This window comes from Trichoderma aggressivum, assembly GCF_033847375.1.
Source record: "Trichoderma aggressivum f. europaeum strain CBS 100526 chromosome Unknown scaffold_059, whole genome shotgun sequence".
NCBI lineage: Eukaryota > Fungi > Ascomycota > Sordariomycetes > Hypocreales > Hypocreaceae > Trichoderma > Trichoderma aggressivum.
This window is the reverse complement of record NW_026946425.1, coordinates 59,214-74,470: the sequence shown is the minus strand read 5'-3', so window position 1 is coordinate 74,470 and position 15,257 is coordinate 59,214. Positions and strand designations below refer to the sequence as shown.

The 15,257-nt window shown below is 53.0% G+C and overlaps 6 protein-coding genes across 6 annotated transcripts; 2 read left to right on the top strand and 4 right to left on the bottom strand.

The window, feature by feature from the left end:
- Positions 1–188: 188 nt before the first annotated feature.
- On the top strand, positions 189–1,976 carry Triagg1_9789 (uncharacterized protein; the record flags this gene model as incomplete). Its single annotated transcript, XM_062904785.1, has 6 exons — positions 189–302; positions 362–364; positions 506–515; positions 626–676; positions 803–1,452; positions 1,527–1,976. The coding sequence occupies 6 exons, from the start codon at positions 189–191 to the stop codon at positions 1,974–1,976; spliced, it is 1,278 nt and encodes a 425-aa protein (XP_062751246.1).
- Positions 1,977–2,286: 310 nt separating this feature from the next.
- Positions 2,287–3,432, bottom strand: Triagg1_9788 (uncharacterized protein; the record flags this gene model as incomplete). The annotated part of the gene is made up of 2 exons (XM_062904784.1): positions 2,287–3,207; positions 3,289–3,432. The coding sequence occupies 2 exons, from the start codon at positions 3,430–3,432 to the stop codon at positions 2,287–2,289; spliced, it is 1,065 nt and encodes a 354-aa protein (XP_062751245.1).
- Positions 3,433–4,008: 576 nt separating this feature from the next.
- Positions 4,009–4,872, top strand: Triagg1_9787 (uncharacterized protein; the record flags this gene model as incomplete). Its single annotated transcript, XM_062904783.1, has 1 exon — positions 4,009–4,872. The coding sequence occupies one exon, from the start codon at positions 4,009–4,011 to the stop codon at positions 4,870–4,872; it is 864 nt and encodes a 287-aa protein (XP_062751244.1).
- Positions 4,873–5,947: 1,075 nt separating this feature from the next.
- Triagg1_9786 (uncharacterized protein) lies at positions 5,948–8,481 on the bottom strand (the record flags this gene model as incomplete). The annotated part of the gene is made up of 6 exons (XM_062904781.1): positions 5,948–6,793; positions 6,859–7,732; positions 7,812–8,044; positions 8,106–8,176; positions 8,238–8,325; positions 8,434–8,481. 6 exons carry the CDS (start codon positions 8,479–8,481, stop codon positions 5,948–5,950), a joined length of 2,160 nt encoding a protein of 719 aa, XP_062751243.1.
- Positions 8,482–9,442: 961 nt separating this feature from the next.
- Positions 9,443–11,638, bottom strand: Triagg1_9785 (uncharacterized protein; the record flags this gene model as incomplete). Its single annotated transcript, XM_062904780.1, has 1 exon — positions 9,443–11,638. One exon carries the CDS (start codon positions 11,636–11,638, stop codon positions 9,443–9,445), a length of 2,196 nt encoding a protein of 731 aa, XP_062751242.1.
- Positions 11,639–13,606: 1,968 nt separating this feature from the next.
- Triagg1_9784 (uncharacterized protein) lies at positions 13,607–15,257 on the bottom strand (the record flags this gene model as incomplete). Its single annotated transcript, XM_062904779.1, has 3 exons — positions 13,607–13,848; positions 13,921–14,605; positions 14,670–15,257. The coding sequence occupies 3 exons, from the start codon at positions 15,255–15,257 to the stop codon at positions 13,607–13,609; spliced, it is 1,515 nt and encodes a 504-aa protein (XP_062751241.1).

The window sequence follows — 15,257 nt, the reverse complement described above, 5'->3', positions numbered from 1 at the left end:
TCTTCTCTTCGGTCTGACTACAACCACCTCTTGGCCTCTTTCGTGACTGGGCAGCTTGACGAGCCTCAGACTCTGCGGGATACTCAATTGCCCTGTATTTTATCCTGCTTCTCACGCAGATCTTTTCTCTCTCCTTCTCCCCTCTCCAACCCCCGCCTCAGACTCCCCCCCCCCCCCCGGCGGAAATAATGCTGTCCACTCTCCGAGTTGCGAGCAGGCGAGCTGCTCTGCGCCCTGCGACCCTGAGCCTCGCTAGCCGTGCTGCTCTGTCTACCTGGATCAACGTGCCCCAGGGCCCTCCTGTGAGTTGATAACAAGACTGGCGCTGTCTGCGGTGACACTGGCTGACAATTGGGCATAGGATGTAAGTTGGTCATGAACGAGGCCAATCGAGCCTGACACCACCCGGAGGCCGATATATACCCTCATCTCCATATATATACGAATGTATATGCTTCAGTTGCACCAGATAGACTAACAAGAGTCCCAATTCGCCTGTATATAGGCTATTCTTGGTATGGCTACCCTTCACTGACGTCTGCTACCTGCCCGGTAGACTCAGCTACTAAGCTGCCTTACACGCTGTTCAAGCTGTTCCAGCCTGACTAACTCCCCTTCTTTTTAGGCATTACCGAAGCTTTCAAGGCCGACAAGTTCGACAAGAAGATCAACCTCGGTACGAATACCCCTTCACTCTTTCGAACGACTTGCCAGGAAACCCGCGTATCCAAATGCGCCCTTTGGATTGGGTACCACTGATTTACGGCAACGCCGGCTAACCATATTTATTGCATGGTTTTAGGTGTTGGCGCATACCGTGATGATGCTGGCAAGCCCTACGTCCTCCCCTCCGTCCGTGAGGCCGAGAAGAAGATCATCGACGACAAGCTGAACAAGGAGTACGCCGGCATCACTGGTGTCCCGGAGTTCCCTCCCCTGGCCGCCAAGCTTGCCTACGGCCCCAACCAGGACGTCCTCGACCGTGTTGCCATCTCCCAGACCATCTCCGGCACCGGTGCCCTGCGTCTTGGTGCTGCTTTCCTGCAGCGCTGGTACTCTGGCGACAAGAAGATCTTCATCCCCAACCCTTCATGGGCCAACCACAAGGCCGTCTTCAGCGACGCCGGCCTCAAGGTCGAGACCTACCGCTACTACAACAAGGAGACCATCGGCCTTGACTTTGAGGGCCTGGTTGCCGACCTCAAGGCTGCTCCCCTGGGCAGTGTCTTCCTGTTCCACGCCTGCGCACACAACCCTACCGGTGTCGACCCCACCCCTGAGCAGTGGAAGGAGATCTCCAAGGTCGTCAAGGAGCAGAACCACTTTGCCTTTTTCGACATGGCCTACCAGGGCTTTGCCAGCGGTGACACTGACCGTGACGCCTTTGCTGTTCGCTACTTTGTCGAGCAGGGCCACGACATTGCTCTCTGCCAGTCATTCGCCAAGAACATGGTAAGCACCGTCATATGAGATACTCTTAATGAACCTCTATCATAAGTAGTATTGATATGCTAATTCATCTCTAGGGCCTCTACGGAGAGCGTGTTGGTGCCTTCTCCCTGACCACCGCCGACGCTGCCGAGAAGAAGAAGGTTGATTCTCAGCTCAAGATCCTCATCCGACCCCTGTACTCCAACCCTCCCATCCACGGAGCCCGCATCGCCTCCGAGGTCCTGAGCAACCCCAAGCTGTACAAGCAGTGGCTCGGCGAGGTCAAGGAGATGGCCGACCGCATCATCACCATGCGCGCCCTGCTCAAAGAGAACCTCGAGAAGCTCGGCTCCAAGCACGACTGGTCCCACATCACCAGCCAGATCGGCATGTTCGCCTACACTGGCCTGAACGCCGAGGAGATGGAGAAGCTGGCCAAGGAGTACTCCGTCTACGCCACCAAGGATGGCCGTATCTCCGTTGCTGGCATCACCACTGCCAACGTTGGCCGCCTGGCCGAGGCCATCTTCAAGGTCAAGGGTTAAGCGCTCGAAGGGTGAAAAAAGTTACATTAGAAAGGTTGGAATAAAAGGGAGATCCATCGAATTGTTTTAGGACAGCTAGAGGGGATTATTCAATCTGGAAAAAGCAAAATTGGCGTCTCTTTAGCTGCCAATTCACTGTGTTGTAATAGTTGCTGTAACAATATGACGAAGGAATGTCTCTGATGATCACATTCTACCTCTTGCCTCTGTATGCCTTTCTTTCAAGGTCTTGTATCTTTAAAAAAAAACAGAAAAGATTACGCATGCTATGTCAGTTTAACAAAATTCGAACAAGTCTTGTCATCATAAATCATGAAAGTCGTAATCGGTCCATGTCTCTCTTGGCCTCTTCCACACGCTTCCCAACATCCTTATACAATGTGGGCACATCTCTCGACGACCTACCTTCATCTTCATCTTCCGACGATTCGCTACGAGAATACTCCTCGTGAGCTTCCATCTCGGCTTGCAGCTTCCGGGCCCTCTCCGCGATGCGTCCGTTTGCGTCCTTCAAGTGAGTAACGTAATGCTGCAGCGCGAGTATACTCTCTGGCGTATAAACTTCTTTTCGAAGCTTCCACATTGCTTGCTCGGCCTGCTTCTCCGCGCGCTGCGCGTCCAACGAAACATCCGACGCGCGAAGCTCTAAACTACGAGCAATGACGCCGTGCTTTGCCTCGAGGGATCGTATGAGGCAAGTCAGGCATTCTGCAAAGGTTTGGAGGAGACTGGTGAGAGATGTGACGGTGCGTATACGGGCTGCTTTCAGTGCTTCTTCAGCAGCAGATAGGCTCGTATTGAGAGCGGCGAAATCCTTTGGGAGAGAAGCGATGTGACGGTGGAGATAGGTAGGATTCGTAGCGGGATGGGCGAAGCGAGCAAGACCCAGGGCAGAAGCATGAAGATTGCACGATATCAAGTCGGCGAGGTCGGGCAGCAGAGTTTCAAAGTCGGAGAGCGGCGGGCTGGAAAGCAGCAAGGTGAGAGAGTCGTGAGGCAGCGTGTCGACGGCATCGAGGAACGAGGGGAGGACGAGGAGCAGGTCGAGGAGGGCCTCGGGGGTGGATTCGGCCGAGGACTGGGATTGTCGCTGCTGGAGACGCTCGCTGGCCCGGGAGAGTCTTGTGGATGTTGATGATGATGAGGGTTTGGGCTCGGGGGGCGCGGCGGTTGCGATGGCGCGTTCTAGGAGGTAGTGCTTTGCGGCTTTCTGGCGATGTTTGTCCAGGTTCTGGAAAGGGGATTGTTAATACCGGATGGGATGATGATGGATTTGGGACAATTAATAGAAAGAAGGGAAAGGACGGTATACCTTTTGTACTGTGGCTCTGTCTTTGGCCTCGTCGTCCTCCTTGGTTGAGCCATCAGGGTTCAAGATGGCCGTGGTGATGATGCGGTAGAGCTTTGCAAACTCTGGGTTGCTTTGCAGGATCTTTTGCTCAACTGGGGGGAACATGCCTCTGCACCAATTGAGCAGCCAATCTGGATTGAATTGTCTGATTCTCTAGATAATGAAAGACAAGAAACAGAGAAAAAGAAAAAGAAAGAGTTTCCAGCAGCCATCTAGTAGTCAAGTCAAGTATAGCTTCATTCCCCCCGCTGAAAGCAGCAGCAGCCCAACTCAATTCAACGTGGGGTTAAGACAGCTGTGACAGTTCCCTAGCCTAGGTACTTTCTAGGTACCTCTTGAGCGCGTGAAAGAGCACCGCAGGGTCTCGTGACTTTGTACTCTGGTACCCGGCACAGAAACCATTCCCGCATCGGAGCGGATCATTTAGATGTTGCGTGCTATTGGTCACAACTGTGCGACTCCAAACAGGCCATAACCAAAATTCTCCCAGAAAGTTTGGATGGAGGGGTCTTCAAGGTGGTTGTTTTTTTTTTTTTTCATGTAAGCGCCCCCAATTGAGCTCACCGTCGCTGCTCCAAACCCTTCCAATGGTCTCGTTATAAGACCACCCAGCAACCTTTTCCGTTTAACAATTTCCCCCGGCTCCGAGCAAAGGGCGGCTCGGTTCACAGCAGCAACATCATGTCGTCCTCTTTGCCCTCATTCAAGGCCCTTGCGGCTTCGGCCTCGAGATCAACCCCACGGATCACCTCGACATACTCCTCCCTCCGCCCTCTCTCCCAGATCCAAACCCAGCCGTCATCATCAACAACGTCCTCAACCGCCCGAGCCTTCTCAACCACCGCTTCCCGGCCCACAAAGACGGTAAAACCGCACCGTCTGCCCAGCGACCTCATCCCGCCATACCCCTACGGCGAGCGCCGCGTCTACAAGCAGTCCAACAACGGCCTCTACGGCAGCGCCCGCATCCGCTTCGGCAACAACGTCGCCGAGAAGCACAACAACAAGTCCCGCCGCTTCTGGCGCCCCAACGTCCACGTCAAGACCTTCCTCATGCCCTCCCTCGGCGCCCGCATCAAGACCCGCCTCACCCTGCGCGTCCTCAAGACCGTCCGCCGCGAGGGCGGCATCGAAAACTACCTGCTCAAGAGCAAGCCCGCCCGCGTCAAGGAGCTCGGCCCGGGAGGCTGGAACCTGCGCTGGCTGCTCATGCAGAGCCGCGCCGTCCAGCAGCGCTTCAACGACGAGCGCGTTGCGCTGGGGCTCGAGCCCAGGGAGCTGGAGGACAGGGACGACGTCATTCAGTATGCGCTGGATTACGCCACGCCGGGTCCTTTGAGCTTGCGCAGCCAGGCGACGCTGGCGGAGATGAGGGCTGCCTTGGACCAGACTTTTGTCCTGGGCGACGAGGACTTGGCCAATCTCGAGGGCATCGAGGAGCTGTCTGACGAGGAGGAGGAGCTGCTTCTACGAGAGCTGGATAGGGCTGAGGAGGCGGCGAGGTTAAAAGGCGTCAAAGCGGAAAAGCAAAGCATTGAGGTGTAAAGGGACCCTCAAATCCCTTTTGGAGAAATTTTGTATATCATTGTATGTATGTAGGAACTCATCATGTAGAATAAACCCCACCATCCCGGAGCAAAGCAAACCACACGAAAAGAAAAGACAACTACTAGCCAGCATCCCGTGCCTCGGATTTCTGTGGCTGCATAGTAGACAGTAACCTGGAAATGATATTGCTAGAAATAAGAGAGCAGACACTAGAAAAGCATAGCCATAGTAGCAGATACGAAGGGGATGTAGCGATAGTTGTCCAAAGTGTCGGATAATAGTGACAGTAGTAGAAATTCTGAAGACTATCTAAATGGAAGCCACCTGGAGGAAACAAATTTCAGTTCAAAGGGTATGACAGACGGATCGATCACGCCAACATGGCACAGGATAATGAGGAACGGGTGTCAGTGCCAGCAGATGACGGTTATGTCCTGCAGCACTACTTATGACGAGAATCCTGACCATGATTTGATTGGCGATGCAGTGGAAAAGGTAAAATACTCTCTGCTAGGCACCTAGATCGGTCCGCATGATCTTCTGTGCGGGTTTCCAATTCCTGGATAGCCACGTGGGTGAACGTGAATACTTTGCAACGCAGCATCAAGATTCAAGTTTGATCTTTGCCGTTCGTGTCCACGTCCCTCATGTTCTTTACCACTATCGCCGCCACGAGGCTTGTTGCTGGCATGATGTGATAAGACTCCGAAGGTGGTCGTTCGTTGTGTCAACTCTGCCGTCTTGGTGGAAAAATCTCGATAACACCCTTAGGTTGACCATGTCTGCGCTTTGATCGCTCCAGTACTGACACACTTAGGTCCTTGGGTACCTACGGTAAGTAAATAAAGAATTCCCTTTACATCGTGTTCCATCATTTGAACCTCACGCAGTCGCTGATGTGCTAGACAACTAATTTGGGGTACTGGCTAGTATTTGTCAAAGAAAAAAAAAGATCAATTTGAAACGCCTGATATCCTGAGCACATGACTACAAAACTTTTTACGCCGCCACCAATCTCATGCTAAAGAAACCTCTTTATGAAGAGAGAAAAAAAAACCCCTACCCGAGCCCTCTAAAAACGAAGATCCCAGCCAATCTTGGGGCCAAGTCTGGGCAATTCCTCGGCCACGCTCTGCACATCCTTGTCTCCTCTGCCGGAAAGGCAGATGACAAGGTCCTCATCCTTATTCATCGTCTTGGCCAGCTCAATGGCACCGTAGATTCCGTGAGCCGACTCCAGCGCGGGGATGATACCTTCCAGCTGGCTGAGAAGTCTGAAGCCAGTGAGAGCCTCAGCGTCAGTTGCGGCAATGAACTTGGCTCGCTCAGCATCCTTCCATGAGCTCAGCTCGGGGCCGACACCGGGGTAGTCGAGACCAGCAGAGACAGAGTGCGTCTCAATGATCTGGCCGTTCTTGTCCTGGAGAACGTAGGTGCGGACTCCGTGAAGAACACCCTTTGATCCACCGGTAAGGGTAGCGCTGTGTCTGGCCGTGTCGACACCATCACCACCAGCCTCGACACCCAGAAGCTTGACAGTAGGGTCGTTGGCAAATGGGTAGAACATGCCAACGGCGTTGCTGCCTCCACCAACGCAAGCAACAACGGCATCGGGGAGCTTGCCTCGCATCTCCATCATCTGCTTCTTGGTCTCGTCACCAATGACGGACTGGAATGTCCTCACAATGGTAGGATAGGGGTGAGGTCCAATGGCGGATCCGATAATGTAGTGAGTGGTCTCGAGGTCAACCACCCAGGCACGAAGAGCCTCGTTGACGGCATCTCGGAGAGTCTTGCTTCCAGCTTCGACGGCAACAACCTTGGCGCCAAGCAGTCTCATTCTGAAGACGTTGAGAGCCTGTCGACGGACATCCTCCTGTTCAATAGTGTCAGTCACATAATTTTCCTCGATTTTGTTCTAGGGGGGTTAAGTCTTACAGCTCCCATGTAAACTGTGCACTCCATGCCAAATTTGGCACACACAGTCGCAGTGGCAACACCGTGTTGGCCGGCTCCAGTCTCAGCAATGATCTTGGTCTTTCCCAGACGTCTGGCCAGGAGCAGCTGTCCGAGGGCGTTGTTGATCTTGTGGCTACCGGTGTGGTTAAGATCCTCTCGCTTGAGCCAGATGTTGGCACCGCCGCAGTGCTCGGTAAGACGGTCTGCCAGGTGGAGGCGAGAAGGTCGTCCCATGTAGTCATAGTATGATCGGTACTCCTCCCAGAACGAGGGGTCGTCCTTGATCTTGTTGAAACCTTCCTCAAGCTCGGACAAGCAGTCCATCAAACTCTCGGGCACATACTGGCCACCAAACTCTCCAAATCGCTCGGGAATTTTGCCGTGGAGAGCTGCCAACTGAGCCACCAAAGCGCTGTCTTGCTCTGCGGTGATGCGGTCATCATCAGTGACAACGGCATTGACAGAAACGGAATCTGAGCTGGCACCCTGGTTGCCAGGGGCGTCCTGAACCAGGGTAACTTCGTCGTTGAGGACAGGAGGTCGAGAGTCGCGGCCGCAAAGATAGGCGCAGTATTTCTCAACGTCGGCGTCGTGCTGGCCAGAAGCAGACTTCTGAATGGTGGTAATGATCTGGCTGCCGACAACGACACCGTCGGCGATAGCGGCGACGCTCTGGAAGTGTTCGTGGGTGCTGACACCGAAGCCGACGGCTGCTGGTTTGTTGCCGCTGTACTTCTTGACTCGGCCGAGGAGATCGGGGAGTGCGGTATTGAGAGATCCGGTAGCGCCGGTAACGCCCTGTCTTGAGACAACGTAGATGAAGGAATCTGCGAGCTGGCAAAGAATCTTCATACGGGTATCTGAGGTTGCAGGAGCGATCAAGGGGACATATGAGAGGCTAACATTGATGTAATTGATTAGCAATTGCTCCAATGAAACGAAGAAACAGGAATCGTGATGAGAATTGGCAAACTCACTGGCCCTTGGTGCAGAGCTTGCGGAAGGAGACGGCCTCCTCTGGGGGCAAGTCGACGACGATGAAGCCATTGACGCCAGAGGCTTGGCAGTCCTGCAGCAGACGCTCCTCGCCGTAGCTGAGGAGGGGGTTGTAGTAGCCCATGAGCATGACGGGCGCCTTGAGGCCGCGGGCTCTGGCCTCCTTGACCATGCCCAGGGTGGACTCGATGCTCACGCCATTTTGCAGAGCAATCTGCATCGCACAAAGTTAGAAAGGAGCTGCAGCATATTTATTTCTCCCGGCTTCTTCGTACCGTGTTTGCCGTCTGAATGGTCGGCCCGTCGGCAATGGGATCCGTGAAGGGAGCGCCGAGTTCGAGGACGTCTGCAGTAACAATTAACACCAGCTCTGACTCCCCATCCACCTGCTTTGCGCCCAGACTCACCAGCTCCTCCCCTCTCCATGGCCAGCAAGATGCCGGGCGTGTCTTCCGGTCGAGGGTATCCCGCAGTCACATACGTGACCAGCGCCGGCTACAGGTATTGAAGATTCAATGTCAGCAAATGCCCATCATGTCATCCCCCGCGATGATACCCCGCGGTAAGTCAGTCATGGCTGAGATGGCAAAAAGAAGTACGAACCCGGCCCTGCGCCTTGCAGCGTTGAAATGTCTGCTTGATGGCTTCCATGATGTCTCGTCTCTGTGTCGTGCCGCTCCAAGTGTCAAAATCTGCGTCAATGTCAAGTCGAAATCTGCAGTGGCAAAGGGAATCAACGGTGTTTTTAAGAAGCAAATCGATTCTTGATGCCCGCCGCCCGATTTCCGGAAGAATGCGGTCCGCCCCTCCATTTTGCCTCTGCGGCAGGCACTAAGAAGATGGCACCTGCATGAAAAGCCCCGCCTCCCGCAGATGCAAGCTGCAGCCCAGCCCGGACTTGCCCAATGCGGCAATACCCTGCAACGATGCGAGATGCCTCACATGCGATGCAATGCAATGTATCAATACTAAAGTCCGGAGTACATGCTGGTGTATGCATATACCTTGGTAGTAATACTTGGACAATACAGAGTCCGAATAAGGGAGCTAATGTTGTATCTACTACTATTATTGTTACTACCTTGTGACATTTGTTACTTGCCATGGACATGAATTGGTTCCAATCTGACACAAGTCGCCACCAAATAACGCCTCTTTTTTGGCATTCCTATTGTCACTGATTAGCTTAGTCGTAGTCGTACATTTCTAGTCAACTATGACTCAAAAAACTCAATCAGACGTCTATTGAAATTACATCCATCAGCTTATTCGACTCAAACTCAATGCGGAGATTCTTATTTAGGTTTTGCAACTTTGCCAATCTCTCTAAAGATGAAAATACATGAAGCCAAAAATAACAAAATAAACCACCCAAAAATGCCTGAGATATCCCCCGACGCCGACCTTCTATGGTCCCTTGAACGCTTTACCATTTTACCAGCAAGTAGTTTTTCTCTTTTTTTTCTTATGCTTCCTTTCACCCTGCTGAGCCAGCTCTAGCCCGAGCTATTACTTATACTAATTCCAAGAAATTAAAACATCAACTCTCTCCCATTTCCCAACCGTACAACCCCCCTCCCACCCCCCCTTAGTTCTCCTGAACCAACATTCATTAAAACGCATTCTTCTCATTGTAGCCATCATATGGGTTGTTGCTCCGCATGCTCGGCTTCGTTGGGCTCGCACCGTAGACAAACTTCTCGTTATTTGCATCCCTCGCTGAACTGCTGCTGCCGCTGCTGCCGCCAACCGCATTCGAGGAAGAAGCCGTTGGCTCCCACGGAGGTGGCGGGTCTCGAGACCAGGACGAACGCACAGAAGGCGCAGTAGAAATAGGGCGTTCATTCTCCTGCGTTGGGTAGCGGATGCCTCCCTCCGCACGGCTGCGCTCGTCCGTGTTCAAGCCCACAAGGGTCTGAATCACACCAATCAAGACAACAATCACATACACAAGGAAGATGCCGGTTGAGATGAGTGCTTCCTGCACCAGGTTGCCACGCAGCCAGTTGGTGACGTGGTCGACGGCTCCGCTAACCTCGTCGGCCGAGGCGGATGAAGGGTCGGAGAGGAAGCTGTTCACGCCCGAATCGCCAGCCATAGAACTGTTGGCTCCCGCGCTGAACGTGTCGTTGGGGAAGAGAGGGAGGGTAACGTGAGCGTGGTCGTGGACCCACGTCAGTCCCTTTTGCACGCTCTCAATCTTGAGCCCAATGACGCAGTGAAGAACCGACTGGATGGGCCCCAGAAGAATGGTGCCGCCGAGCGCAGCGTCCAGCCCTTCCTGCATCTTGTCCACAAACACGTTGATTGTGTCGTTCACCGCGGTCGTTGCGTTGTTGACGTAGCCGAAAAGATCATTGTTAATCTCGTCGTTGAGATCCGTAATGACCCCGTTGGCACTCGCAGCCCAGGAGTCGGAGACGTTGCGCAGGCTGTCGACAACGTTTTCCGCAAACGACCCGACTTCTTGAGATAGTGCGGGCGTCTTCTCCTGTACAGACCTGAGGAGAATGTACTGGCATATGCATGCAAAGAAGCCAGAAAGGGCAAGTGACAGGACGAACAAGGCAGCCGGCGAGGTGGCATATGCAATGCACCAGCGGACCAGAATCTGCTTCTTGCCGCTCATGTTCTTCGTGAACCTGATGCCGTACGACGCAGTATGGGGCCGAGAAGCGATGTAGATGACGTCCATCGGGTCCTGCTCACCCTGGTTGACGAGTTTGGAATGCTGCTTCTGCAGCCGCCAGCGACGAATCTCCAGCCAGGCCATGGGAACCATGGCACCCACCGCCACCAAGGAGAGAACAACAATGAATGTCACACGAGCCTTGGACACCATCTCCTGCAAGTTGGTAAAGAACCGGTTCAGCGAGTCGTTATCAGAGCAGAACGTCAGTTCTTGCTTCTCGGCAAGAGGGAAAGCGCTTTTGTTGAACTCGTATTTGCCATAATGCTCGTCCAAAGCCTCGCGCAGCTTCTCAAAGGGATACGAGATGGCGGTCTCGGTCAAGTTTTGGACCTCCTCAAACGTGGGGAGCTTGTCGTTGAGCTCCTGAACGCCACCGACGAACCCTGTCGAATTCAGCTGGAAGTCCTTGAGCTCCTCGATGGGTCCCGTAAAGTTGACTTTGGGAATCGACGGAAGCAATTTGCCAAAGACTGAATCCTCGATGCTGGCTGTCATGTTTGAGATGGCATTTTGCAAGGAATTCGCAAGCTTGGAAATGTCGGTGACGGTACCGTTGATTAGGCCGTTGAATGCTTCTGTCGCATCTGCGGTAACGTTGGCAACGACATCGAGGGTCCCGTGTATCATAGCCGTGACGAGGCAAGTGTATGTGGCCGTCAAGAAGTTGATGTAGAAGATGATGATGTTCTCGACGCCGCTAATCACCATATCGAGTAGTTCCACCATGCCATGGACGCTCGTCTCGACACCCAAGGCAACAAGATCGTTGACTCCCTGGGAGAGATAATGAGGCATTGAAGCCATGGCGCTGCCTACGCCTTCGACTTTTTCACAGGCAGAAAGAGCCTTGACCTCTGCATCGGCGAGATTCTCTCGTAGCTGGGCGATTAGAATGACGGTGCGAGCCAAGACAATGATTAGGAGGACAGTCCACCGGTTGATCCATATCTGCGAAAGACGGGACCGAAGACTGAGGTAGGGCGTGATGTATGGAGCCGTATCTGCGCGCGGCTCTATGGATCCTTGGGGTCTTGACGGATCGACGGAATCGAGTCGAAGAGTCTCTGGAACATGAGGGAACGGCGGCGGGTTTTCGCCATTTCGAGAAAGAAACATTTTGGTCCGATGGATGCTGAAGAGCGTAATTCGTGATGTATCGAAAGAGAGGACAGATGATATTCAAAGTGGTAGTGAAGAGTGATGCTTGTTACGGCCGGCCGCTGAATATAGAACCAAAGGAAAGTAGGTAGTAGAAGAAACGACAAGAGTAGAAGAAATGTAAAAAGAGCGCCCAAAGAAAAGAGGGAAAAAAAGATTGTACCAAAGGAGAAAAAGAAAAGTGACAAAAGAGATTGAACAGAAGGAAATATTATAGCTATTCACTCATCATGATTCAATGCCGCGGAAACCCGTGAGGACAAAGCAAAGCCTTTAAGAACAATAACGCGCAGCACCGCAACGACAATAAGATCAAGAATTCACTGCAAAAGAGGGGCCAAAGTGAACGGCAACTGACACGCCGTGTTCAGCAAACAGGGATCAAAGCCGAGCGCATATTTTCGTCTTTTGGCAAACATGGCTTTTTTTCTTTTCCATCGGAGAGATTACAATTTCGAAATAGCAGCCCGGAGGCCGTCGATTCGACAAGAGACGCTGCATCTGCCATGCTGCCTGTGGATCTGTCTAAGCGCCCTGTCAAGGTCTTGGGCCAGCCAGTCATAGCTCGCGATGCCACCGTAATCGGCACAACTTCAGACTCCAGCCCCAGTTCAGATCTGGCCAAACAGCCGTCATTCATGTCATGATCCGCTTGCCGTTTTGTTTTTTGGCGCGCAGCTCGTCAAGGCCCAGCCAGGGATTTTTTTTGGTTTGGTCAGGGTCAGGCAGCAAAAACACCGACAAAAGCGGCGGACGGAGAGAGAAGCGCCCACCACTCACTCCAAAGGGCGAGATGAAACACCGCCTCGATCGCCCTAGCAATGACGTACGTACTCGTAGAGATGCCCCAAGAAAACACACAGCCGGGGATAGTATATTTCAAAGAGAAAACAAATCGACTGGCCACGCGCTCAGCTTGGCAAACTGAAGGACGCTTCCCGCTCACCCAAAGGAAAAAAAAAAGGTCCGAAAATGGCCTCACGAGATGGCGCCCCAAGTTGCCTCCCCAAGCAGCGGCACGTCACGGGGGAGGATGTTTCGTATTCAGACCAGCATCACGGACAATTTCCCTCTTTGCCATCACGCGGTATTGGCGTCACTCCACAGATGGAGTTTGCAACACGTAAAAACAGAAAACGAGGGTATCTTGATCATCAGGTTACCAGGGAGCACAAGAACTTTGTACTGTAACAGCGGGTTGAGAGCTCTGGACCAATGGATAGCCGCGCAACAGCGTAAGCCGAGCTTATGTAATGCCTCTCAGGCGCCATCTGAGCGACTCTTGATGGGCGGATGGGAAATTGTAGGGCGGCTCTTGGTAGCACTGATTTAGTTTCAGGGCCAGTGGTTCGGTCATTTGAGCAAGTTCTTCTATAGAATAGGTATTCATGATACTCACCGCCGCTTCCCTTCTCTAAAAGAGAGGAGATCCAGAGGCAGCGGGCGGGCCCTCTTATAACCGCCCAACAAGCGCCGGCGAAGCGCCCAGTCCATCGACCTCACTTACACATACCCAGTATCAAGGGACAAACTGGCTCTGGCGCGAACTCTTCTGCTTATTTATACATGAGATTTGCCACGCTGTTTCTCTCTTGGGATGTTTATTTCCTCAGTGTTCAATTGATCACAGCCCGCCCGCCACAGTGCATCACCGCCTCTGCTGAGACAGCAATTAGACACCATTAATTACTACCACGCAATCACATACAAAGGCTTGGCAAACATGGCAATCCCGGATGAAAGACACTACACAGCAATAACGTGCTCTTCGTATTGAATTTAATATATGGGAATAGGAGGCTTGTATGAAGCCTTGCATTAAATCATTTAAATCAGGAGCATATCGTTCGAAAACGCTTCACAATCATTCAATCCCTCCCCCACCTGACCTCTTTCGAGTCATTCATTAACCGCCCACTAACAAATTTACACATCAACATTCTTGTTGGCACCAACGACGACATCCTCAATGGTCTCGTCGGAGAACTTGAGATCCTCCTCGATGGAGACGTGATCCTGGATCTTGAAGAAGACCACGGGGGCGGCCAGAAGGAGAGATCCGGCAAGGACACCCCAGGTGGCGGCGAACATGGTGATGTAAGGCTTGCCAAGTCCGTCAAGGCGCCAGAAAATGGCAGCACCAACGGACTGGAAGGACTTGTAGAAACCTATCATGACCCAGTCAGTACAGACGTCCGATTGATATGTTGGACATAAGAGGGAATAAAAAAAAAACTTACCAGCCATGTTGGCAGTCTTGCGGCCAGAGTTGGACAATGAACCCATCCACCAGTAAATGTTGGTCTGCCAGATAGCATCGTAGAAGCCGTAGAAGAAGTACAGGAACATGGGGCCAATGAAGAGCTTGCCGCCATCCTCCCAGTCAACCTTTTGGGATTCGTAGTCGGGCTGGGAAACGACGGAGCGAGGAGGCTGCATCTTCTGCCAGGCATATCCACCACCCCAGATGGCAAAAGTGAGGACGAAGAGGAAGACAAAGGAGGCCTTGGCACGGGTGCTACGGCTGACGCCAGTGTAATCCAGGGCAAAGCCGTTGATGACGGCACCGATGATCTGGGCGAGCCAGTACAGCAGGTTGTTGAGGGATCGGGTGCGGATGTTGAAGGCGGCGGCGTTCATGTCGTTGTTCTGGTAGGTGTAGAAGATGTTGGAGGCGAAGAACATGGGGAAGAGGAGGAGGACATAGGGAGCGTTGTACAGAGTCTCCCAAAGACCCTTGAACTCACTGGTCCACGAGGGGTTCTTCATCAGGACGATCTTGGTGCCGTCCTCACGAATGACCTTGTTGGCGTCAAGCAGGAAGAAGCAGAGGACCAAGCCGAGGAACATGAGGACGATGAAAGCAGCATAGGTGCCATCGCTGACAGTTCCACTGTGGCTGTGGATGTTTTGAGCCAGGGGAATCTATAGACGCGCAAAGTCAGTTATCAAGGCGTGCCAAGTTCAAATGATATATAAAAGGACGTACCAGAGAGCCAATGACGGCACCCAGGTTGAAAATGATCCAGAAGGTGGCAATGTAGCGACCCTTCTTGTCCTCAGGAGGGTAGGACATCATGACGGCACCCTGGGCGGTCCAGAGCAGACCAGCGCAAACACCGAGGAAAGCACCGGCGAAGATGACGAAGCCGATGTTCTTGTTGTGGTTGTAGCTGAGGAAAGAGGCGCTGTAGATGCAGTATCCGAGACCGCCAAAGCCGAGAGTGAGACGGAGACCAAGACGGTTGGCAAAAGTACCAGAGAAGAAACCAACGACGGCAAAGGTGCTGTAGAGGGCGACACTGGAGTGATCCTGGGCCGTGGGGTCGACCTGACCACCACCTCCCAGACCAGTCAAGGAGTTGTACATGCCGGGGCAGAGGAAACACACGAGAGCGACCAGCACGAGCTGGACTCTGGGCGAGGCATAGTAAATCTCCCTGCCAAAGACCTTGTAGCCCTTGTAAATCCATCCGGGAGGCCGGTCATGAAACTCGTTCTGGGCAGCCGCATAGGAGTCGACGGGAGCGACCTCCGGAGCGGCAGGCTCCGCAACGTGCTTCTCATCATCAGCCAT